Raw genomic sequence first — 24,992 nt, 5'->3', positions numbered from 1 at the left:
TCTCTCTCTCGGCTCCCAACGACCACCAAACCGTAAAACACCCGCCCCCCCCCCCCCCCCCCCCAGTTTCATCAGTTCCCCCTACGCCCAACAACGATTAACTTCGCTTCCCCTACCTCATCCACCCATCCATCCATCCATCCATCCATCCATCCATCCATCCATCGATCCATCGACTGGCTTCCATCTCCTAATTCCCCTTTTACCTTGTATGTAATTTGTCATTCCGGTCTCGCATCCCGCTACGACCACTATGTCGTCCTATTTTTTCTCGCCACAGCAACAGTACCACCACGCAAGCCAGCAGCACCACCAACACCAGCAACAACATCACCAGCAACATCACCAGCAGCAGCAGCATCCCCTCCCTCCCTCCTCCCATACTGCTGCCTCGTCTTCCAGCTCCCACCATGGTGGTCGATCCCGCCGTTCCCACAAGTCCTCACACAACAGCAATAACAACAACAACGGCAGCAGCAACAACAACAACAACAACAGTTCCTCCCACCGCCAATTCCGAGGCGTCAAAAGCATGAGAGAACTATCTGAAGCACCGGCAGTATCTGCCTTCCGTGCTCGTTTCGAGGCAGGCCGCTCCTTCGACCTTGACGATGACCTGGAATTCTGTCCCAGTCTCCTGACAGAGGACGATGTACGTGAAAAAGTTCAATTCTTCCTAGCTGTAGAAATGTCCTATTTTCATTCCATCATGGAAAAGTCTCAAAACCACCATCCTTGAAAACGCTTTTATCCTAACAATCTCTCTTTTCTCACAAACAGCTCCAATCCATCCACTCCTACGCTTCCGATCGTTCCTCTCTCGCAAGTCTCTCCCCCGACTCCTCGCCCTTGCAACACCAAATTCAGCCCGCCCAACAGGTGACACCGTCAATCTCACTCTCCCCAGCCTCGATCTCGAATGCATCAGCATCCGCGGCTGCTGCTTTTGGGTATAATCTCAATCAGATGAAAGATCCATCAACCCTCTGCGGGTTAGGGTAAGGAATGCTATTCCGATCGTTAATCCGAGTACGGGCATGCGTGTGTCGAGTCCAACGCAGAGATGGTAGATGCCCTCCCTTCTTCCTATTGAGCGGTTGTGAAGATATTCCCCCCAAGCCCCAACGACTAGTAGAACACAACTACAAACAACAACCAAAAAAAAAAAAAAAGAAAAGAAAAAGAAAAAAGGCTGCTGAAAACGCTTCATCGATTGATCATGTCAATTCTCCTCTCGCCCCAAACTCCCTATGTTGTCGCTCTTCCAAAATTCTGCCAATATGTCGTTTTATGTCAACTCGATATCCCTTTTTTGAGAACCAACCTGCTTTTCCCTAAGCAGAAGAAGAAAGGAAAAGCCAAACTTCCTCTCAGTCGTATCCGCAGAACTCCCTTGCTTTTAAACGATAATATTCTTTCCGCCAATGCGAAAATCCGACAACCACAACCACGTCAAGAAATTCCTCTCTACTTGTACATACGACATGAAACGTCCTAACTGCCGTCGTCGAATTTCCTCCATTTTTCCCTCAACATTTTCAATTTACAAAACTCTATCCTGGTGATACCATGTACCATCTGACGATACATCCCTCTTTTTATATTCCTGTTTGAGTTTTTGATCATGTGTTTGAGCAACGGCGCCTATGCGAAATGGATATATCCTGGCTTCTGCATCATTGCTTCGTTCGTTTTCTCTCCTTTTTACCTTGTTAAAACCATTTAACCCTCCCTCCCTCTACGGTTACGATGCGGACAGCGAAAATGAAAAAAAGGCAGTTAACGAAATTTTTTGTTGCCAAAAAGTAAAAATCTGATGGCCAGAAAGGGTATCGGAAGACGTATCATGACATACATATAGAATGAGCGGTTACTTTGCTGTTTGGGTGTGAAGTTTTGTTCTCTCTTTTCTATTCTTTTCATATGTATATGATTTTCTATATTCATATATGCAATTTCTTGACAAAAGAGGGTGGGATGTGGGCTCTGACATGATCTGATATCGCCTTGGGCCTTTTTGGAGTTGTTTTTGTTTCTTCAGCCTATCTAGCGTTGGTTCTTCAACAGCCTTGTGGGTTTGCCTCTTCACAACCTCTCTTACTGCGCATTGCATTACATCGCATCGTATCACATCACATTGCCCTGCTTACTTTTTCTTGTACTTTCTGTTAATTTACATACCACTCTCTTATCTATCAATTTGTTACAAATCTAGGCTGTGGGGGATCTGGAATGGCGTGTATGGTTGTGTTCAGTGTTTGCGTTTTCCCGTGTATCCGATCTGGTTTATCAAGCAGGGTTTGGCTGGTTGGCTGGTTGGTCAGTCGTGTTTTGCCTTAAACATGTGTATGGGGTATGTGTGTGTGAGTTTGTGCAGGATTATTTCAAGTATTCATTTTTTCATGGGACTTGCCATTCATATCATAACATGTCTGATCTGATCTGATATTCAGAGCACAAATTCTTTTTTATCTCTTTTTGGGTTGTTTTTTGTCCTGGCTGGTCTGTCCCTGTCATGTTGGTCGGTGTTTTTCTTTCTGGGTTGGGAAGAGAAGCTGAGGCTTGACATCTAGTTGGGTTGGAGCTCCCGCCCTGTGATTTTTTTCTCTTTGATTTGTGTTTCAAGCTAATTTTGTGTGTTGCAAACTGAGAGATTTTATTCTTCTTTTACTTAATTTATCACAGCCTTTTTTTGATATATTTTATTTTTCATTCCATAGTCTTAATGTAAAGTGTCGTTCATATATTTAAGAAATTGGGTTGAAGTTTTTCGTCGAGTGTAAATGGATGGATGGTATGAGTAGAACGGTCAAAGTCAAGACGAAATTTGTTGGAAGCGGGAAGTAACTTAGCGCTCTCCACTCGATCAACTCATGCTTCATTAATTTACTGCTAAATCGATAATTTTCATCATCAGGGTTTTTAACCTTCACTTTCACTTCTATATTCTGAGATCCTTTTGTAGTCAGTTAATCTTGCAAATTGCTGTGAACTACAGTCTGTGTTCCCTACAGAGTTACATATATCAATATAATGTTCAAAAAAAAAAAAAAAAAAAAAAAAGCTGCAATGCAAATGTCATAGGTTTTGAGGTATGTAAACACTCCGTAACTACATGTAGATGGGACGTCCGACATTGAGCTACTGAGAGACATTCTCCTGTCATGATTACATAAACGAATTGGGCTGAGATGGTCTGTCAGTTGGGTTGATTGATTGATATGATGCTTCTGATGCAATATGGCGCATAGAGGCGGAGGAAGAAGGCCAAGGGGCGTGGAAGCAGAGTTAGTTGGAATAGCCAATAAAACATGCACATGAGGGGGGAACTTTTTGAGTTGCCTGCCGCCTCTTGGGCTTGGCGGCCACCACATTGCTTGTTGATTTGCTAAGCCTTGCGGTAAAACGGGTTGAAATAAACCTCTGGTATTTTTGCGGTATTTCATGCGTGGGGATGTTTCTTGGTAGATTCAGGTACTTTATATAAATGTGCTGTATAGTAATGGCTGGAAACATATCGATTAAAAAGGCGGAGTTACTCGTATATCGTTTTGCGGGTATCTGCACACTATATCCATGCGCCCCCAAAAGGGTCTTCCCAACTCCTCCTTATTGACCTCCTTCACTTTTTGCTCCCCAAGCTGTTCTGTCGTATTGTTTGTTAACGCTCATCATGCATGCCCACCCGGTGGTGTCGCCGTTTCCACCAACTTCTCATGGTCATCATCCTGATGGGGATTGCATGTCTGATAATGCAGCGCCTTTAGGATATAGAACATTCCTACCGCCAGCAACGAGCCCAGCCCTGGCCCCACCCAGTAGATCCAATGGTAGCCCGGGAACTGGCGGTTGATGACGTCAGGGCCTAGGGAGCGGGCAGGGTTTAGGGAGCCACCGGTGAAGGGGTCGCCTATATTATATGTAAGTTTTTAAGAAAGGAACGGACAAGAAACATCCCGAAGGAGTGAAAAGAAAAACAATCGAAGCAAAGAACGTACCACAGAGTTCCGTTAAGAAGAACGCCAGTCCAATTCCCAATGGCGCCAAGTATGTCGCCTTGTGCTTCACGGCTGCTAGCATTATGATGGTAATCACCAGTTGCGCAGTTAGGAACATCTCTATGAATAGACCTTGCGGTATTGAGGTACCAGAACCCAGGCGCGTGAATACGACTAGTGGGCCCGGGAAGAGGCAAGAGACCACACCGGCTGCTGCGATGCCAGCGACAATTTGCGCGGCAAAGACGAGCACGGCACGAATGGGCGAGAGGGAGCCGATGAGGAAGAGCGCAAGGGTTACCTGTTTGGTTTTTATTAAGGGGTATTTATTTTGAAAAAAATGCTTTTGGAGGCAAAGCAGCGCGAAGGGCCACCGTAGGTAGATGGGAGTTAAAAAATAGAGCAGAACGGATTCTGTTTGATTCTGCATTGACGTACCGAGGGATTAAACAACCCGCCCGTCACACGGTAGAATACCCATACGTTCACGGCGAGAGAGGTGCCAAATGCCAAGGAGGAATAGAGCAAGACGATATGATTTGGTTTCGCGCCGGAGTTTGGAGGGGGGTCATTGGAGACCTGCGTGCCAGCGTATGAGAAGAAGAGGAAGAGGAAAGTGCCGACGAATTCCCCTAGGGTAGCGATGAAATTGTTGCGGAATGTGTCTGGGAGATTGCCACCTGGGAAGCGGGTGCTGAGGGTGGAAAAGCGGCGGAAGGCTGAGGGAGGGGACCCGCCATGATTATTGTTACTGGTGATGGGCGGGTTTGGGGCGCTCATGGCTCCTGGGGTGGGATCTTCAGGTATTCGGGGAGTGACTGAATCTGTTGCAATATTGGCAGAGTTTTATAAAGGAAACATCGTAGGGAAAGGGGAGGCGGTTCCACAGTTGTTCCTTTATATCGAAGGCAGAAACCGGAATGGCTTGCCATGGCATGGGGAGTTCGTAGCTGTCAACCAAAGTCGACCAAGGGTTCAAAAATGGTTATTCATTTTCTCTATGGCAATTTTGCCTATTGCATGTAGGGGCCTCCAACGCCCAAAGTGATAATAACATCAGGCCAGCTTCGGTAGGCATCGCATCAAGGCATCGTAGCGAAACTTTGTTTATCGTTTCTGATCATACCGGATCCATATCAAAACTTCGTGCATACAACCCCGGTTCTCGATCACGATCTAGGCACGAGCTTTGCCGCCCGGAACGAAATCAGCCCCAGGAATTTAAAAGCAAACCGGGACATATTTAAATTCGGCTGGTAAGATGATGTGACCGGGTTCTTTTTTGGCGTAATATGCCATATCTGATATGAGGTGTCAGTGTGGATGTTTTAAGCTGCATAATCGCGGGGACTATTGAGTTCGAGACACAACTTTAAACTTTAGTTAACTGTGAGGAGATACCTGCACTCATCCAAAGACCGCACATTGAACCTACATAAGCCAGGGTGGATTTGAAAATTGGAGACCTGATTTCCCTGAAGGTTTATCATTTGAATGGGGACGAAGGTAAATACCACACCCCTAATCAACGCGACAGTTCGCGGGACTGTGTAGGGAGCCCTATTTCAGCGAGAGCCACATGTCTCAAATCCGTCGGGATCATAAATTAGGGGATCCCGGATTCTGGTAGATTTCCAAATATCGAATATCATGAGACATGAGTCAAGAGGAGGGGATGAATCTGCGGTTGTAATGCCATGAAAGGCTCTGCCGCCTCTTAGCAGGAAGGCTAGCTGAAGAACATAGTGGATTATTATCTGACACTGAATTTGGCGAGGTTCATTCTGGCTTAAGAGGATTCACGGCCAGTAGTACCTGGAATGACTTTGATACTAAAATTGAGGCTTTCTTCAACGTCAGTGGGGTAGTCTGAGGTTTAAATTGTAAAGTCCCGTGGTTGTCTATATGTCATGTGGGCTGTAGTGAGAGACCCGCTCAGGTAATCAGAGGTTTCTTCTTGAGGGCTGACAGAATTTCTCAGCTTCTGTTCAATCATCAGTTCTGTCAGAATATTGTGTTTTCATGGATTTTGCAGGGTAGATAGCACTGGCAAAGTGGCACCGTTATCTTATGGACAGTTCTTGGTGGTCCACAAGCAAGGATAACAGGGTTAGTTAAATGAAGAGATAGGTGTTATAGATATTTGAACGAATGTGGCTGATGCTCCGTCTTACTGGACTATCTCGAGGATTAGGAGATGGAAGTCCGACGCTATCATGACTATCGGGAGGGAGAGGTCAATCGAATCCACTGAGAATAACAGTGCTCTCCGACCCTGCCGCCTTCAGTCGATAGCCAATCCCTTCACTTTTCGGTTCACTGTACAGTTAGGAGTACTTCCCGCACCATCATGCAGCATGAAAAGAAGAAATGAAGTTGAATTGGCAGTTAATCGGTTTCTCGCGCGATACTTCGGCGAAATAAATCGCAAAGGAGCGGGTAAATATTTGTCCGAAATTTCGTTCCATGCTAGTTAACTAAAGTTAAAAATAACTTTATTACTAAGATTAACGAGATCCAGTGACTATCTAACTAGTTATGTAATATGTAGTTTAGTTCACTAAATTCTGATGAATCTGGGCCAGTGACGTCATGTGTACTGCATCTCATTGACACTATAATTTGTACACAACTTGTTTTGCGTTAACCCACTAAGGATCCACGAATTACGTACCAGGATGGTATGCATATATATCCAACCTCCCAAACCCTGTGCGGTATTGGTTGCTTGATATCTCTCTTTCGCCGGATAATCCATTTCAACCGAAAGAAAGAAAGCCAAATTCATTTCGTTGAGAAAACATCAACCTCCATCTTTATTTTGACGACCAGCCTCCTTTAACATTGGAGGCCACTGCATATTCTGAAATCTAGTGAGCACTGTTGCCCCCGCCAACTCCTGGCCGCATGAAGACGGATTCCGATTGACCCACATAGATTAGGTACGATTTTTCAAAAGAATCCAGCTCATCATCGGTACCACCTTGCACTCTTCCTAAACAGAAAAGCCCCATCATGTCATTCCTCGCAATTCCGAGATCTCGTCTCGTGTCCACCCCTGTTTCCGTTGTGCGGGCTTGTATGCCACCCCTCAGCCAGGGCTTCCACAATTCATCAGCTCGAAATGCCTTGAAAGAAACTGATAGACGTAAGTTGGACTCCAATGCGGTGTATTCTCATTCTAAGTATCATATATTGATATTTCGCAATTATCCTTTCACCCAAGTAACTTTTCATAGTCCTGGCTAATACACAACAACAGATCGAGAGGGCATCATGGAGGAAATCGAGTCGAGCAAGGAAAAACACAACCAACAACGGAAGGATGGAGATCCTCGGTGGCACGAGTCGTTGGCTAGTGCCAGTGAAGCAGTTGTAGGGACCCGTTGGCACCCTTCCCCAAAATCGGAAGAAACTTGAAGAGTTCTAACTTGGGATCGCGTTTAAGGTGAAAGCGGATCGTGGCGAAATCTCCCCTGAAGAGGCGCAGGAGTTAGAGAAATACTTTCCAAAAGAAAAATCAGGGGGACAGAAACCGGCGAATACTGGGAATCGGGGGACATAAAAGCTTGAATGTCTACTCTCAATAAGTATCAATATCGGACGTTGCATTACTCCGATTATTGTTGAAAAGCTTCGGCTCTCGAAATTTATTCATGGCTTCCCCCATACCCTGCTCCGTTTTAACATTCCTGGAGCTGAAAGAGATCGTTTTCTAGACTGGAGTTCCAGCTTTACGTAGGTCTAGATAAGCGCTTGTTCTATCACAGTGTATTTATCTTGAGGGGAAGAGGAAACGGAAAACAAGTTGACCCACTAAAAATGGAAGCGTCCGCGAGTCTATTATGAAAAGGAAAAATTGGATGGGGATTAAAGCAAATCGCTTGATTTAGAGTACAAAAGTTGAGATATGATACTGTATTTTAACTTACAGGAGCTTTTAAGTTAGTTCAATTGAACAACGTAGCTGCTGTTGGGCGCTGCATTAACCTAAAAAATATAGAGTCAAAAGACAACTGCTGAAAGGATGAGAAATCTAGTATCGGGTGTATGTTAGTATAATTTCCCTCGGAAAGAAATGTATCTAGGATAAGACACAAGGGTTCTCAGGGTGTAATAACGAGGATTAAAAAAACAGGGGACTCAACAAAAACCACAAAAGCCACAAAAAGCCAAGCAACAGGCATCGGCAACAGCTTTACATATAAGAAAAGCAGTAACGATAGGGGAAATATTCTAAAAACTTAAAAGATTGCTGTAAGTGTGTAAATAAGGTAGAGTGTAAAACGACATAATAATGAGAGAGATAAATCAGGCATTTGCTCAGAAACGCCTGTGCGACCTGTAAAGCCTATGATCGTGTACATCCCTTTCGGACTCAACCAGAGAACGCCAATGTAAGATAGGAATTAGTCAAAGGATAAAATGAACGGTGAAGGGATGAACATGAACAGGTTGGTTAGCAAAGAACACCGTTACAAAGACTTTATTTCAAGATAACAATCAATATCACGAGGACTATGATTAACCCGATGATGGTCATCAAGCTACGACCCTCGCCCGCGTTCCGTCTGAATTTCCCGAGTCTCTTCTTTGCGCCATCGAGTCTGCTCGCATGGCGGTCTACGTAGCCATCGACTTCATCAAGAAGGGCTATGTGTCCCTCCAATTCGTCTCCGATCTGAATACTTAATTCATGTTGCCGGCCAATCGACTCTCCAAGGCGATCCAGTTCGTCATCTTGCTCTTGCATGATCTGAGCGTGATGTGCGTGTATTTCAGGATTAGAAAGAGAGGAGTGGTCAAAGGTTGGGGGAGATGGGGAGTCACGGTAAGGGTGAAGGAGGGCTTTCCGGTTAGGGTCTTCTTCTTCGGCTGTCGTGGCTAGGGAGTCAGTAAATCGAACGGATTTCGAGATGGGATGTTGCGGTGCGGGGTGTTTTAAGGTAGTCGACGTGCTGCTCGCACGAGAAAAATCCTCTGCTAGAGAGGAATCATTGGGGGTTTTCAGTGTCGCATCCGAAGAGGGGTTATTGTTGCCATAAAATTGTGATGTAAGGTCATCGAGCTGCTTTTTGAGGCTGATTTTCTGGTCTCGTAGATCCGCGGATGACCTGTATAAAAGGCAAGATGAAAATCGTTAGTGAGCCCAGAGGAAGCAAAATACCTATGCATATCTTTCCATGGCTAAAAAGGATATTATCTTACGGATCGTCAGTCTCCTCGAGATGAGCAATTTGCGAAGCAAGGGATTCCACTCCGTCCCGTAGCGAATCTAGAGAACGGGATATCTCGCCATCTTGAGAAAAAGGCTCGAGCTTGAGGGATACTGCTCTCTGCCGCTCAAGAAGAGATAGCTTTATGTGATCTGCGAGCAGGAAGAGTTGTGCCGGATTGCTCATCGCTGCAGTTGTGTCGCGGTGTACGGAGTAAGCTGGAATGGAATCGGCATATGACTGGCTGCTATAAAACAAAACTGGCGCTTTGAGTGTCTCTCCCAGCGAAATGCACGGTGATTCTATTCAAGGGCTATTGCAACAGGATAACCGAACGAGGAGGGCCAGGTAGAGGTGATGATGGAGATGATGGACAGAGATAATGAATATGTCTCGCCAGAAAGAGGTTTAGCCGAAGACTGAAGATCGATGGCACAGCTCTTTGGATGGTCCGTAACTCCGATACGCTAATCTACTGGTGCTTTGTTGCTTAATACCACATTACACTTCCCCCAGCCCTACCAAATCATGTGATGGTCCAATGACGCTGTCGACCCCGCCCCGGCTTTCACTTTTGATCCCCGTATTTGTATCCAGCTATATGCGCATTCCTGGAAGCAGAATGGATTGTATTTATTATCAGGGCTGCTTGACATGGAATAAATTTTCTTACTTCTTTCATAACCGATCGCTGAGGTTGCTCAGATACTCCAACTGCATGGATGCACGTGCAAGTTTATCTACCTAGTTTACTAACTATAGTTAACTGCATTAACTAGTTAACGTAATCAACCCCCACCATTCTGTTTGACAAAATTTCAAATCAAGCAACAACCACGAGGAATTCTATATAGAAATTATATAGGATAGACACGTAGAGTCTGTTGACACTGTTTTAATATATGTTCAAAAGCATTATACTTACTACAGATTGAGAGTCTTTTCTTTCTATTTCTCAGATTTAGATTCTCAACTTCTTTCTCTGTATATTGATTAGATTTGAGATCTAGCAGTTCTCGTCACTATGTCTTGAGCTATTAGAATTTCTTTCTTAGCTATATAAAACCATAATTTCTCTCTCTTTCAATTCTGCCTGGTGTTGACAGCTCTCAGCTCTGTGTTTTTCTTTGCTAATATAGCAGTACTATGCATGGTCAGCTGGCATCTCTTCTCTATTCCCTGGCTATATGAGAGATGACTTAATATCTTTCTCAGCTCTAGTGACTACTCTGACTGTTGAGGTAACTCTCATCATAAAGTCAATCTTACTTAAAGTTGTGAATATCCTCTGGCACAACCTCTCATACTTTTTTATTGTATGATTCACCAAGGTAAATCATTCATGTAGAATTTTTGAATCCTCACACTGAGCTCACTGATAGTCATATTTGTGTGAGGACTTTGTCTTTACTTCATAATGTCATTGTATAAATCTATTGACTCAACATTCTCCTACAATAGTAGAAGCACTGAATCTATGCCCCAAGTAGTAGATTGACCATATTTCATACAGTTGCAATTCAGAGAGACTGTCCTCTATCATCCATGGAGATTATTCATTGAACTAGAGACTCTTCTTCTGTAGAGGTCAGTTTTGAATTTTTTTAATTGAGCATTTTTGTGTATATGATTTGACCGTGTCGTCTGTAGCCAGAGAGGAATAACTTAGAAGCAGCTCTAATAGTTGTAATTTGCTGAGCTTTATAAGCTCTAATGACGAATAAAGCCTGGCTTCCTGATTAGAAGCCCTCATAGTGAGGGTGGTTGGCATACTGAATTTTTTAATAAGCATGAATGATTTACATGAATGTGATCCGTTAGGTGATTATGATCCGTTTGGGTGATTGACTACGACTACGCCAGTTAACTAATAGCTGTCGCAGATGAGTAAGAACTTTATCACATGACTCGCATCCCCTATCCTTGTCCCTACATCATCCATGGATTTCTTCTTCCTTTAAAGTTAGACAGCAAACGCTTGTTCGTTCGATGGGTGTTTGCCAAGCGCTATTTACCTCAATTGGATATATTCGGCCAATTCTAGTCTTCATTCCATAAACCTCATCATATCCCCGGACTACCTACCTATCTTCGCAGTCAACGCACTCCTAACGTCCCTCTCGCGCAGCTTTTGGATCGCAAAATTGGTCCATCAAAGAGCTTGGGATCGTATTCTGCGTATCTGACTGTTCAAAATCTGCTTAACCTGATTTCGTTGACGGAGGCTGGAATGGTTCCGGCGGGAAAGGAAACCATGGAGGCCGACCAACCTGAACCTGATTCTCTCGTGGACCTTCGAGCTCTCGAGTATGTCTCCAGTTACGACGGACATCTTATGTGCCCAATATGTCACTGTCCTTTTATACGACCCATTCGGTTGAAATGCGATCACATATTTTGCCAAAAATGCCTCAATTCCTGCATCAAATCGTCTCCTCTACACACGCCGTTCACACCGCCGCCCGACAACTTTGCTTGCCCCTCATGTCGAACACCCACGATGGCCACCTTCATGAAAGTGCCTCGTATAATAATTAGCATGTGCGATGATTTGTGTGTGAAATGCCCGTTTGCCGCCCAAGGATGCGAGGAGATAATTCAACGTGGGCATATACAAGCCCATGTGGATAAATACTGTGATTACCGGCTAATGTATTGTCCTGGAGAGAACTGTAATTACATGATAAGGAAGAAAGATCTAGATCCTGACCGACGGTGTTTGCATGAACTCCGTGATTGTGACAACTGCACAGAACTTGTGATGGAACAAGATTTCGAGGCAGGTTTTTTTTTTTTTTTTTTTTTTTTTTTTTGAGGAAGATGGGAGATGGGATTCACCGATGATGCAGCCGCTGACTCTTATGTTGATAGACACATACAAAGGAACTATGTTCCAGTTTGAAAGCCGAATGCCCCGATTGCCACACTATTTTATGTCGCTATGAATTGCAAAAACATTTGGAGACATGTCTTCTGGCTACGAGATCTTGTCATGCTGCTAAATTCGGATGTCCAGTTAAGCTAAAAATGACTGAGCTTACGCAACACGAGCAATCATGCGCTTTGGTCGCACTGGGACCGTATTTGGAAACTCAAGCGTCGCGTATAGAATCCATGGATTCAACAATAAGACAGCTGCGGCAACGAAACGAGATTCTTGAAGACAGCATTGCGAATATTCGCTCGACCATTGCGCAGATTTCTCCTCCGCAAACTAGTTCTAAACCAGAAGCTTTACCGATAGTCAGAAGTGATTCCCCGATTTCTTTATCATCTGAAATACCCAACATTTCCACTTCAGGCGCCCCCACGAGTAGCATCTCAGATGCCGTCACTCTCGTTTCTCAAGAATCCATATCCGGCCCACCTCCTTCGAATACAACCACTTACCTCCTTTCCATCCACGAGTCTTTGAGAGACGAAGTAACTCAACTCTCCAATGCAGTTTCTGATATTGATGCCCGCCTTAATATGTCCATTTTGAACGAGAGCCTTAGGCTTAGAGACGAAATGGCCCACATAAGTGCTGGTGTCAACAACATCCGGATGCAGGTCCATTGGCTTATGAACCCAAGGCTGCATCAGAATCAGCGAACAGTCAATGACTCAGCCACTGGAGCACCTTCTGCTAGTGATAGCTCTCGGAATATGGCCATAAGTGCTTCCGCTACCAACCCCTCAGCCCCTTCACCTCCCATTCAAAGAAACAGACGGCTCAGCGATGGGAGCCGTGAAGGAACGAAATTGTGACCCTCATGGAAACGACGCATTATTTTAACGAATGGATATTATGGCTGGCTTTTTCTCGATGATTGGGTAGGAGTCACGAGTTTGGGGTTTAGTCTCCGTAATTGATACCTTGGTGGCTTTCCCTGGAGAAGAGGTGTTTCTGAAACAAGGCTCAAAAGAATGGTTTAAGGGATGTTTATGTGATTTTCAATGGTACATTTCCCCGGCTATGCGCTAGAGGGTACGTGTTGGGATTTTACGTAAATTTAATAACCGTTTTCTTTTTTCGTTTTTTGATACCTTCTAATGACCTTTCGGGCATCATGACTGACATCATGGAAGTTAAGAGACGCTTAATTCATATGTTGAGTTGTCTTAACATTAAAAAAGGACTCTTCGGAGATCTTTTGATATTTTATAATATCTTTGAGTTCATGTGCGGCCAATGTTTTCATCCCTAGTGGCCTTCGGTGGACCTGCCGATCGGCTCAGAGAAGTTTCCGTAAGTATTGTTGTCGGCGTGAGCAATGCCAGCCGGCCCGGGTCTCGTTGACAAGGGATTGAGGAAACATTTTCGGATCTCAACTCTTGACAAGATGCGTATATCTCCATTGCAGTTAAACGCATCTCTTATCATGCTAAGTCTAGATTGTTGAAGCTAAATCAGATTTTGAATCACGGAAAAGGGTGTCTGTCATGACATCATGACCAAACATTAAAAAAGTATATATCACCCGCACGTTCTTCCTCTAGGGATCAGGATTGGGAGGACGATCACACTTCCAAAGGTTCCAGTTCAACTGTCAGATATCTGTAAAGGGTTAAATTTTGTTGGCTGCTGTCTCGTCGTCAGGTTTAACCAATTGATTAGTTGAGCTGTTTAATCGCCGAAAGGCTCCGCTAGTTTGTTAACTTACCAATTCCACAGCTTCATGGAGACTGCAAGTTTCTAGAGCTGTTCCATTTCCGACACTGGTATAACTTTCATTGGCTAACTACGCATATAATTAATTCCTATGAACTCGTACTTAAATCTTGAATGATGTCTTTGTTGTAGGGCAGAGTAGTAAGGAATTTGCAATACAGAGCGGCTAGGCAAACATCCGCTGCCTCATGTAGCTGTACCTCAGAATCGTACGTCGTCAAAGTTTTCGGTTTTTTTCTTCTTTTTTATTTCTATATCTTTGATTTCATTTCAAAACCTTAGTAATATTTCCTATCGCTATTTAGCCGAAGATTAGGGGAATTTATGAAAACGTGAAAAATTAAGTAGTCCCAATGGTGGAGAATAAGCAGAAAAAAAAAAGGGGGGGGGGGGGGGTAGTTTGCGTACGTCTCATAGGAAAGTTTGTGAAGCATTCTGATGACGGGCTAACATATAAGAGAGAAAAAGCACAATCCACTCGGATAGACGATTCCTACGACATATATTCATACGCTGGACTGGGCCGCACTTAGGAAATCTCCGGATTCTTGTTCTGGAACATGTCTTCGTAGGTCATCAATTGTATATATTAAGATATCCAACTCTCCTAAGATCTGAAAACCATCCTGGAACCCCACTCTTCTGATAACCAGCCCCTTTGCTAACTCGTTGACAGAACGAAGGAACGTATCCTGACATGGAGCTGACACCAAATAAGACTCCACCACATTGAACAAGATGTCGATGACCCTTCTGACCCTATCTAATTCGCCTGGCTGCAGATCACACTCTGTGTGGCCGTGCCTATTCCGCTGGACCTTAGATCGGGATTGCGAGCATTGACATCTTGTAGGAAATCGTTCTCCGAGCAGTCTGATCCCCTGCTTCGGTTAGCTCATGAATCAAAGATTCAAGGACATTGGGAACTTACTGGTAAAGTTTGCAAAGGTAGCTCCCATCAAACGAAATGCTTCCAACATTGTCGGAACTGGTAGCGCCATCGGATTAGCATTGCTGTACCTGACAAGCAGGCGCATGGCACAAACATACAATCCATCAGGCAAAGCGAAACAAGTGTTATCGGCTTCAATCAGCAACGAGTTGCCGACATAATTCGTTTCAGTGAAGATGGAGATCTGGTCTGTTTTGTTAGATGTAGATTGATAAGCGTTACGATACTGAAATGGTACTTGCCGGAGGATCCTGCGCCATAGCGAATGCGATGAAGGTAGCCACAAAGGACAATATGGCCAAACGTTTTGAGAGAAGCATCTGTGCGTGTTTTTCCTTCCAATTTGGCTAAGAACTTAGGATAACAAAAATTTTCCTTTCAGTTGACAAAGCAGAGGATATTGTCGGGGCCTTTAGTCCTCAGCTTTGAATATATCAGCCGAAGACAGACAACTGATTTCTCAAGATGTGGAGAAACAGCAGCCCAAGGAGGAAATGGGCCATGTTTAAATAGGTTTTAAAGTTGTTTAAAGCAAGTCATTTTTAGATGTTGCCCTGGATGGAAAGACAACAGAAGTGAACAGAGCAAGCCTGAAATATCAGACATTTGATTTCCAACTGCCAAATAACTTTGCGGCAGCTAATGGATCAGCGGTGGTATGCTATCACCGGCCAATATCTGAACAACGGTTTCAGCGGGGAAGAATTCAAGATGGAGGTTCTTAATTTCGAGCTTTCATTTCTGATGTCGTTTCTTTCATTTTTCAGATTCGGATCTTTTTCCACAGGAACGTGCACCTCCCGCCCTGTCAGCAGAGTCGTGGAAACCAATGACATGGTTGTGTTCGTGCAGACGCCGATAAATGGGTTTGCAAAGGTCGGGATCGACATGCTTGCGGGCTACGTATGCGGTGTTAGACTAGCCTCAACGAGGAGGGGTCAAAAGCTTAGTTGCTGTTGTTCGACTATCTAGTCGAATTTGAAGAGTTTTGATGCCGGACCTCTATCAGCGTTGGGCTGCCAGTGGAGGTCAACAAATCGTCAAAACGAAGCTGGGCAAATATGCCGGGATAACGTAAATCTGTATAATACATTCCCCTTTAGACAATGCTAACCGCGCTTCGAAGGGGCGCGAGTAGTTAAATATACGCCAATTGAGAGACAGATTTTCGTTGGCAGTTGACGACGATTGGCCAATCCCGAAATACGTCTAAAAAAGATCGGCACCATGGACGGCTGTAACTAACTAATTCTTATGGGTTGCCAAACCAGATGTGCCGGAGCCCAAAGAAACTGCGATATCAGAGCGAGATATCGTCTCTCGTGGCTCGAATAAGAAGGATCTTTGTATTTGGGTTTGGATGTCCCCTTCTTTTCTTTTGCTAGCAGCAGCAGCAGCATCATAATTTGCGCGTACGTGTTCTGGATATAACCACCAATAAGCACCCGGGAACCCTTGTGAAAAGTGATGAGAACTGCACCAGCTCGCTGCTATGATATTCCCTCCACAGAACAGCTGCATCTCGCCGCAGATATCTTCACATTTGGCAAAGTAACACGGAGGAAAGTGACCTTTTTCTCTGCCGAAGTTTCTTCATTCGAGAGAGACTTCTGAACATGCTTATTTCGTCCAAAGGACTCTCGAGGGGAGTGCGATGATCGTATGTATCTGAAGGAAATCTTAGAAACTCTGGACGGAAAGTACTTCTCTTCGAATGGGCAAAGGGCTATAGTGTGAGAAAGTTGAAATCAAAACGGAGAGTTTCCTAGAGCTAACCAGAATGCCTCTATACCAGTTTGCCAATCAATTCCGATATGATATAACCAACGTCCGGAAGGTCCTTGGATCTATCTCTCTTCAACCGCGGCGAGGCAACCTGAGTGTCCAGCTGCTGCCATAAATATATATATATATAAATTTGAATGGTTTTCTGAGGAGATTTTCCCGGCTTCGATCAAGCCTCTTGCTCCGTACAGAACAAAGCGCTGCCGCCAAAACCAATCAGTTGGCTTCCACAAAAACGACTGAGTGGACAGCACTTGGCCATGATCGTAGACACCGGCCTGGTTTCGTCGATTGGATAAATTAGCAAGTGTTGAGAAGTGGGAGGAAGGGACAGTTGTCGGCTTCATTCATATCACGGCGTTCCCTAGACGAAATAACGTGAGCACTCCAGGAGAAACAAGGCAACGTCAACATTTCAGATTTGAAAGATGAAAAGGTGACAGATGTTTGACCGACTCATTTGACTGCATGATGTGAAGATGGTGGCTCCTAGAAGAGAAAATCTTGTGTCATCCACGTATTGGAGGGCAAAGAACTTGTAACTATATAACCCAGATGAGCCCCTTGATATGCCATCTAGAACTTTATAGCTTAGGCTACAGCAAAATTATCAGTCTTGAATGAGAACTGCTTGTATGCTTATTGAACCATGCAAGCATCATCATCATCATCATGAAAGGCTTGAAAATGAGAAGAGAACTTGCGTGTACAGACAATAACAAGAGAGGCAGCCTGGAAAGTAATGGACGTCATGTCCTGTAGTGCTCACTTTGCACCACATGGCAGCATTTTACTACAAACAGAAAGCAATAGAGAGTTGATCTAACCAGCCATAAAATGCAGAGGAGAAAAGAAAGGAAATGCTGAAAATCAAATAATTTTATGCTCTCACTAATCTATCATTCAGCTTAAAATTGTCCTGCACCGCCAAATCTGCCCGGTGGGGATTGATAATAGTCGTAAGTATGTGCGCCTTGCGTAGGAGGCTGGTATTCGCTAGAGTTTATATGTTGATTATAGATTTCATATCCAGCTGGTGGGGGCATTGTATATCCAGGATCATCGTATGGTGTTTGTTGTTGTTGCTGATAGGCGCTCGGCTGCTCTTGGTATGGCGGATACGGTTGAGATGGGTCAAGATAACCAGATCCGGATTCCCCTGGAGTGGCACCCCTGCTCTGAGTATTGCCGTTCCCTGCCTCGTCTGGTACTTCACGCTTCGACCCACCACCGCCAGACAGGAAACCGGTTAATTTATTGAGTTTGTTGAGTTTAGAAACTCCTGGGATTGGCAAATGAGAGAGCTGATCCCAGGGGATCGAAGATGAGGACGATGTGTGGGATTGCTGCTGCTGCTGATGGTGATGCTGAGAGCCACCACCAGAGCCACCGCCAGAGCCTCCCAAGAAAGACATTCCAGGGATTTGGTTAAGATTCGGGAGATTGGGAATGTTAGGAAAACCACTGTGGGAATTACCGCCACCATGACCGAGTGAATGAGACTGGAACTGATTATGGCCGTGGTTGCTGTGGCCGTGCCCAGGCTGGCTATGGTTGTGGCCTTGGGAATTAGAGTGTCCATATGTCTGATTATGGCTAGGAGCAGCATGTGAGTGACCGGTGCCGTGAGTATGGGGGTTGCCTCCAGTGTGATTCTTTCCAGCCTTAACACTCTCAGCGCTTAGAACATTGTTCAAGTTAACTCCCTTGCTCGACTGCGAGTGTGCCCAACGTTCAACTTCTGCAAACATATTACGGTGCGCTTCGTTGTCGAACCGTCGAAATGCCGGATGATGGAAAATAGAGACGCAGTCATTCAATACCCGATCAACCGGGACATCGACATGTTGGAATGCATACAAAACACGAGGAACGACGAATTTCACAACCGCAGAAGCAACTCGCCCAGCAGGATCGTTGAGGATATTGCTGAAATGGTCCTTGGAGAGAAAAGAGTGGGTTGGGTCAGTGCAGTTCGGATTTGTCCAGGGCTCGTATTGAGTGCGGGCTTCAGCCGCTGTCAGTTCAGACGAACCAAGCTGTAGTTTTGCCGATGCAATCTTTATCACTGGCCTGATAAATGGAGCCAAGAGGGAGAAAATGAATATCGAGAGGGTTTCGCTGATTTTATCCATCAAAGAGGAAAGCCCAGGGATTTTCTCGACAGCGGAGGATAGATTTTTGACCACCCTGTCTCTAAATTCTAAAATCGGATATACTTGGAAAATTGTTTCCTGTGGATTAATCTCTTGGGAAGCTTGTGATTGGCCATATTCAGTAGGTTGATTATAGCGTTCAATCCCTTGGTGATCAAATTGGCCCCTTGTGGCTCCATACCCATCCAAGCCGCGCTGTTGATTTGACTGTTCCTGAGCCTCTGACTTACGTTTCAACCTTTCGGCTTCTTCAATCATCCCGTTCATTCCGGGGACTTTAGAGAGCAAACTGGTGAGAGAACTCAAAGCTCCAGAGGAGCCCGATCCGGACTGAGCAGTACCAAGGGTATTGTCCATTTCATTGACTTCACTCTGAGCAAATTGATCTGAAGCTTCCCCAAGCAAACTGTGAAAAAAATCGGTCATGCCAAATGTGCCAGTGACAACGGGGAAGACATATTTTCCTTGGATGTTCATCTGGGTTCCCACTCCCGTGTGAGGAAAGACATTGGTATAGTTCATTTCTCGTAACGCCAATTCACAATAATTACTATGTGCAGAAAAATCTTCCAGAGTATGACACGCTACAAACAGAAGTTAGTTTTGTAAAAATGTGATTTAAGAGGTTGATAATTTGGTCATAATCAAATGAGTCTCGCTGCATGCAAGAGGAGGGTAAAAATATACCTTGGCCGAGACACCTTAGGGCCTCACTCAAATGTTCCTCACGGCCCTTTTCATGACGTCCACCCGCAAGGTAGAGTCGTCCAAAGTGTATACTTCGTGCAACACTGTATTTCACGTACCCAGCACTGGTCGCCCAATCGCCGCGTTCATTGGCTATGTAATTTTTCATACCAGATTGGGGGTCGATTTCAAGTTCAATGGGTCGAATTGGGCCCCGAAGCCGTGGATCACTATGTCGAGTGTTAATGGGCGCATGTAAACCAGATGGAGAGTTTTTTTCTTTTTCTTTTCTTTTTTTTTTTTTTTTTTTCAATTATGGACAGCGAGAGAGCGTACTACTGCCTAGCATCTTTACCATCGGCATAACCCTTTGGATTGCTATATGAAATATAATAGTCAGAAAAAACAATATTTTTTTTTCGTTTTTTCGTGCGCAATAAACGAAAATACCCGAAGCTTAGCCATCGGGTATGGTTCGAAATGGCCCTTATGACGCCAGGGAAAGACGAACTCAATATGTTCCTCCGGTCTGTATACACAGAGCCTTTCAGCTGTGACCTCAAATTCCCCAGTCGCATAGCCGAAAGCGCCGAAACTGAGAATCCAGACCAAGATCCGTATAGTGTCGGCTTGTATTTTCGACACTGTTCCAACATCAACAGCTTGCGAGTAATCTCTTAACCTGTTGACCAAAAACAAAGTTAGTCACCAAGTAGGTCCCAACCAGAATTGAAAGTTGTGTGCATTGGGTGCAAAGTACCAATTTCCGAAATAGAGACGCTTAATCATTATTCCTGTCCATTTGTGTCCCTTGAGGAACGCGAGCGTTTTGATGGTATCCTCAATGTCTCCATGGCGCCAATTCTTGCCTTCGATCGTAGAGATGGATGCGATATCTTAAGAGAGCAGTCCAAAATTGTAAGTATCAAGCATAATAAAAAAGGATATTGGGTTCGGTAACGGGTGTCAACGTCGCGAAACGAGGCGGGTTGTTGAAACATACTTCCAGCCCCAAAGGCGCACACTTGCGATGGAAGCAAGACAAGCAAAACGGCAAGAATTAATATGGATGACCTTGCGCCTAAGCCCATGTTGAAGGTTGAATTGTCTCCCGTCGAATGTTGTTCACGTCGGTGTTGGATCAGGCTAATATCCTTGATCCTCTGCGGCACGGAAGGATGAATGAGACAAAATGTTTTTTTAACTGGTTAGTTATAACTAACTATAACTAGTTATTTGTTTTTAATAATAGGCGTTTCCGACCCCACTGTCGCTGAAATTTTGGGTGGAACCACGGAAAACTTTTGACCATCGCCAGCTGAAACCCCCGGTAGCGATGGATGGATACACGGTTCTTGTAATTAGCAGGCGATAAAACCAAGGGCTCTTTATCGCTGGCTAGAGTTTATTAGCGGGTAAGTAGTCCTCAGCTTCGGTTGTCTTGAAACTGGGCGATCCTCGAACCATGAGGCCGATTGATATATTCGGTGATGAAGAGAGCCCGCTTATCATTTTAGTATGTAACTATGAAGCTACCTGGAGTAATTAGCGCAGGGATATCTATCTCTATACCAAGTCTCATCCACATGATAAATAGTGATCTGGCTGAGGACATTGACCAGGACAAGGCTTTGTTCGTTTTTTCTTCGGCATTTAGAGAACGAATTCAATCAAGATTCTGATACGGATACTAAAGATGAATCAGTTGAAACATTTTAATCGGGGAGAGCAAGCTTGCGTCAGATGAAGTAATTGACCTTGTTTGGCACGTTTGAGGAGCATGCATCGTCGGGATCCATGGATGATGGCAAAGAATCTGAGCTGGTGTTCATGCTTTAAAGGCTTGGATCATCATCTTAATTTTCTACTATCATCAGTGAGAATCTGAAGGGGAGATAACCATACAAAAGAGAAAGCAAGAGGAGCTTAAGGCGCCCCATGCACATGATAAATTTACAAAGGGTGGTTTTCCAACTGGCAATACCCAGTTACGAGAAAGAATTTGGTCGAATCTCTTCGCTCAAGTAGTTAAACATCCTCAATGCCTTTCGAACCATCCATGCCCTGATTGAACTTTTGACATCCTCTTCGACTAAATCAGAGTTAGACGACCAAAAATTAGTCAAACAAGGGGGCATAACTACTTTTTTTTTTTTTTTTTTTTTTTTTTTTCTATTTTTATTTTATTTCAATTTTTTTTTTTTTTTTTTTTGGGGGGGGGGGGGGGAAGAAGGGATATTCTCCAAAGCGTGCAAAATTGGAGCCTGATTGAAAGATCGATACGGCATTGCGGACACCAGTCAAGCTGGCTTACGTACTTGAATCCAGTATCCATGGATCGGATACGATATCAATACCATGCACTCTGCGGAATAGCTTTCAGGCGGCCATTGCACTCGGGGTGTTATCGAAAGGCTTGATTGAGCAGGGTTCCGTTGAGGATACTCTGATATTGAGGTGCCGAGGCAGGATAGTTAACTATCCGCAGGGTGAGTTTGGGTAGCTATATGTACCATGGTGGGCCGGGTTTACCGTAATTTGCAGATGGATGGGGCCATGACGGTAAAATTCCCAAACTATGAGACTAGAATGATAATCACTTTGTTGAACAGAAGGATATATAACTAACTAATCAACATAACAAAATAGTTAACAACATCGATCCTTGGAATGGTCAGGGGGAGCGAAGTTGAGACTTGCTGACTCATCAAGCTCCGTATCCATGGATCGTATTCCTCCGCTGCCCTATCGTAAACTGCGCCGAGAACCTTCGTCCTGACCAACCACAAAGACAGAGAGCGTCACTCTGCAACTAATCCGCCGAGCCATGAGTGGCTTCTTGTTCTTCTGAACGGAGTTCACTCCGGGCAAATGTGTCGGTTCGAATTATTGGGTCGCACACTCTTACGTCGCCGGGCTGGTAGGCATGAGGGGGATCGCTCCGCTAGGTTGCGTTAAACCTGCTCTAAAAGAAAAAGCAAGCAATCTCAAATTAGTTTAACTGATTGATCTTCCAAGCTCTAGTAATTCACAACCCCAAGCATGCTCCATGAAATACTCCTCGCCTTGTCGGGCCATCAGTCTCCCCTTTTTGACCAGAAAAAGGGTGGCCCTGCCCAAGACGGTGTCCCGTTCCTCTCTCCCGCAGAGCTCGCCCTTCTTCAGCCAATAGCAGAGCTATGTCGTCTTCATACATTGCTACGCAAACATACGTCACAAATATCTTCGTCACATACTTCGACAATCTGCCGGGCGGTGTCAACCAATATCTCTACGATGCAATTGGGCAAATTTCAGAAGCAAATATTGGAGGTAGAAACGGCAATACTGGCAAATGATGCTCGATATGTTGGCGGCCATGGGATTGTACCGCTGTCTACCATTCGCTCGGAATTTTTGCCTTGGGTAGGGAGGCTACGGTGGCTACGGAAAATCACACAGTTCATGTCCCCAGATGCGGATGAGGACGCCCCTGGAAGAAAACCACCGGAAACGGTATGCACGGGAGCCAGCTTGATTGATCATCTCCGAAAAGAATCTCACACTGGATATTTGGACTTAGAAGACATGGCACTTCAACTGATAAATGCTGCAGAGACAGCATTCATGCGTCAACTCTCCATGTTCATTTTGTATGGCCAACTACCCGCGTTTGGTCGGGGAGACTTCTTCATCCAGGAGTGTCCATCAGCCGCGTATGAGAAACCAACCAATACCGCCGACTTCGACATTCGAACGAACCTAATGCCAAAATTTGTGTCTCCCTCAACTGCTAACTCAATCTTATTCATTGGCAAGTCCTTAAACCATATAAGGGCACAGGGGAAATTCTCCGCAGGAGATGAGTCCATTTCCTCACTATCCAAGTTAACGCTTCATGGTGATTATCTTGATCATCTCTCGGCCGTTTCTTCACCGATATCTCCTGCTGCGCTCACAGGCGCAATATCGAAGATACGAATCACCTTGTCGCAGACTGCCCTGTCCGAGCTTCTTCCACTACCTAAGATTGTAGATATTATATCGTTGTTGCACGATTTCCTCTTATTAGGACGTGGCGAGTTTGCCATGGGACTAGTTACATTCGCTGATGAGCTTGTCAGAGGGAGACATCGGAAAACTGAACTATTGAGGTCCGGGAAAGACAGTGGCTATTTGTTAGAGAGTCTTGCGGTTAAGGAGGGAGAAGTGATGGCAGTCTTGTCTCAAACATGGGCGGAGCTGTATCTGCAACAGAATGAAGAGGATCCTGTGGATGATGAACTTGATCTAGCCAAAGAAATTTTACGTCTTTCCGTTAAGGACTTGAATGATAACCAATGGCCAGAAACTACAAAAGAAGTTACAGCTACCAGCTCATCAATATCCGTATCTGAGGTTTCTTTCAATAATGCACTGTTTGGTACTCCAACAACCTTATCCCTTGATGTTCAACCCCCTCTGGATTTATTTCTCTCTCAAGGTGACATGGGACTATACTCGAAAGTCCACGCCTACCTGCTCGCTATCCGTCGAGGCCAAATTCACCTAAGTAATCTATGGAAGCTGTCATTTCTCCGAAGAACCCATCCGGCGCCTCCGCTAGCTAACAAACGTGGAGGGCAAGCAAGATGCAAATCAAATCGGGAGCGAGCCCATACCAGAGCTGCTGCTATCAGGCCAATCTGGATCACTGCAAGTAGGGCCCTATTCATCCTGTCAGAACTTACCGGATACATGCAGGGCGAGGTTATATCTAACTCATGGCAACACTTGAAACAATGGCTGGATGATGTTCTACCAACCCCATCGCGTAGCTCGCGACCTGGAACAGCGGTCTCATCAGCCTCCCGGTCAGATAATATCGCTACAACATTTCGTCCCAGCAGTCAGGGGGAACGGCCAACACAGTCAGAAACCAATCAATCTCGACATGACCCGGAAGCAATCACAGCTGCCCACCGCGCCCACTTGACCTCTATCATTCAGTCCATATTTATAACAGACATACCGTTTACTCAAACACTCCGCAGCCTTTTAACAGCCATCGACCATCTCATTGCTATGATTACCCGTCTCGAACCTGTACAGCAGAGCCTTGACCTTGAAACTGATGAAGGGGTTGTGGATTCCCTAGCCGACTACGCTGGGGAAGAAAAGCGAATTATGCATGACCTTCGGGCAGCCAGGGTCGAGGTCGACAGTGGACTCACAGAGCTCATTTCTCGTCTGCGCGATATCGACGACAATCGATTTGGGGATGATGGTAAACGGCCATTCGATCTGGGAAACAACGGTGGTGATAATATAAGTGGAGGTGAAGGGATGTTTGGTGAGGGCACAAATGCATACGTACCATTCAAGCCAGCTGGTGTGGATCAGCTGTTGATGAAGTTGGACTTTTTCAGCTCGCAACAGAAGGCTGATGATGTAGGCAGGTTTGAATTCGGGCAACACTGACTCGAACTTTGTCGTGACCAAAGTGCGTATCGGATATTGTTAGTTGTTCATCTATTTTACGATATTTTTCTTTTTACGCAGAGACGGACAGGGCGTTTAGGTGAC

The 24,992-nt window shown here is 44.9% G+C and overlaps 9 protein-coding genes across 9 annotated transcripts; 5 read left to right on the top strand and 4 right to left on the bottom strand.

The window, feature by feature from the left end:
* Nucleotides 1-253: 253 nt before the first annotated feature.
* Nucleotides 254-1,002, top strand: PAAG_03927 (hypothetical protein; the record flags this gene model as incomplete). The annotated part of the gene is made up of 2 exons (XM_002794288.2): nucleotides 254-652; nucleotides 781-1,002. The coding sequence occupies 2 exons, from the start codon at nucleotides 254-256 to the stop codon at nucleotides 1,000-1,002; spliced, it is 621 nt and encodes a 206-aa protein (XP_002794334.2).
* A 2,669-nt stretch (nucleotides 1,003-3,671) lies between these two features.
* Nucleotides 3,672-4,778, bottom strand: PAAG_03926 (aquaporin; the record flags this gene model as incomplete). The annotated part of the gene is made up of 3 exons (XM_015845108.1): nucleotides 3,672-3,910; nucleotides 3,999-4,299; nucleotides 4,437-4,778. The coding sequence occupies 3 exons, from the start codon at nucleotides 4,776-4,778 to the stop codon at nucleotides 3,672-3,674; spliced, it is 882 nt and encodes a 293-aa protein (XP_015702197.1).
* Nucleotides 4,779-7,013: 2,235 nt separating this feature from the next.
* Nucleotides 7,014-7,563, top strand: PAAG_03925 (hypothetical protein; the record flags this gene model as incomplete). The annotated part of the gene is made up of 3 exons (XM_002794286.2): nucleotides 7,014-7,146; nucleotides 7,261-7,373; nucleotides 7,447-7,563. The coding sequence occupies 3 exons, from the start codon at nucleotides 7,014-7,016 to the stop codon at nucleotides 7,561-7,563; spliced, it is 363 nt and encodes a 120-aa protein (XP_002794332.1).
* A 921-nt stretch (nucleotides 7,564-8,484) lies between these two features.
* On the bottom strand, nucleotides 8,485-9,400 carry PAAG_03924 (v-SNARE; the record flags this gene model as incomplete). The annotated part of the gene is made up of 2 exons (XM_002794285.2): nucleotides 8,485-9,112; nucleotides 9,207-9,400. 2 exons carry the CDS (start codon nucleotides 9,398-9,400, stop codon nucleotides 8,485-8,487), a joined length of 822 nt encoding a protein of 273 aa, XP_002794331.1.
* Nucleotides 9,401-11,468: 2,068 nt separating this feature from the next.
* PAAG_03923 (TRAF-type zinc finger protein) lies at nucleotides 11,469-12,964 on the top strand (the record flags this gene model as incomplete). The annotated part of the gene is made up of 2 exons (XM_015845107.1): nucleotides 11,469-11,972; nucleotides 12,086-12,964. 2 exons carry the CDS (start codon nucleotides 11,469-11,471, stop codon nucleotides 12,962-12,964), a joined length of 1,383 nt encoding a protein of 460 aa, XP_015702196.1.
* Nucleotides 12,965-14,631: 1,667 nt separating this feature from the next.
* PAAG_03922 (hypothetical protein) lies at nucleotides 14,632-15,140 on the bottom strand (the record flags this gene model as incomplete). Its single annotated transcript, XM_015845106.1, has 4 exons — nucleotides 14,632-14,749; nucleotides 14,800-14,856; nucleotides 14,919-15,009; nucleotides 15,059-15,140. 4 exons carry the CDS (start codon nucleotides 15,138-15,140, stop codon nucleotides 14,632-14,634), a joined length of 348 nt encoding a protein of 115 aa, XP_015702195.1.
* Nucleotides 15,141-15,462: 322 nt separating this feature from the next.
* PAAG_11773 (hypothetical protein) lies at nucleotides 15,463-15,898 on the top strand (the record flags this gene model as incomplete). Its single annotated transcript, XM_015847360.1, has 2 exons — nucleotides 15,463-15,723; nucleotides 15,830-15,898. The coding sequence occupies 2 exons, from the start codon at nucleotides 15,463-15,465 to the stop codon at nucleotides 15,896-15,898; spliced, it is 330 nt and encodes a 109-aa protein (XP_015703051.1).
* Nucleotides 15,899-17,513: 1,615 nt separating this feature from the next.
* Nucleotides 17,514-20,539, bottom strand: PAAG_03921 (HET-C domain-containing protein HetC; the record flags this gene model as incomplete). The annotated part of the gene is made up of 6 exons (XM_015845105.1): nucleotides 17,514-19,345; nucleotides 19,449-19,678; nucleotides 19,785-19,826; nucleotides 19,960-20,130; nucleotides 20,209-20,344; nucleotides 20,452-20,539. The coding sequence occupies 6 exons, from the start codon at nucleotides 20,537-20,539 to the stop codon at nucleotides 17,514-17,516; spliced, it is 2,499 nt and encodes an 832-aa protein (XP_015702194.1).
* A 1,951-nt stretch (nucleotides 20,540-22,490) lies between these two features.
* On the top strand, nucleotides 22,491-24,887 carry PAAG_03920 (Spc97 / Spc98 family protein; the record flags this gene model as incomplete). The annotated part of the gene is made up of 1 exon (XM_002794281.1): nucleotides 22,491-24,887. The coding sequence occupies one exon, from the start codon at nucleotides 22,491-22,493 to the stop codon at nucleotides 24,885-24,887; it is 2,397 nt and encodes a 798-aa protein (XP_002794327.1).
* Between the last annotated feature and the right edge of the window lie 105 nt (nucleotides 24,888-24,992).

Source organism: Paracoccidioides lutzii, assembly GCF_000150705.2.
Source record: "Paracoccidioides lutzii Pb01 unplaced genomic scaffold supercont2.9, whole genome shotgun sequence".
NCBI classification, from domain to species: Eukaryota; Fungi; Ascomycota; class Eurotiomycetes; order Onygenales; family Ajellomycetaceae; genus Paracoccidioides; species Paracoccidioides lutzii.
This window is presented reverse-complemented; position numbering and strand designations above follow the sequence as displayed.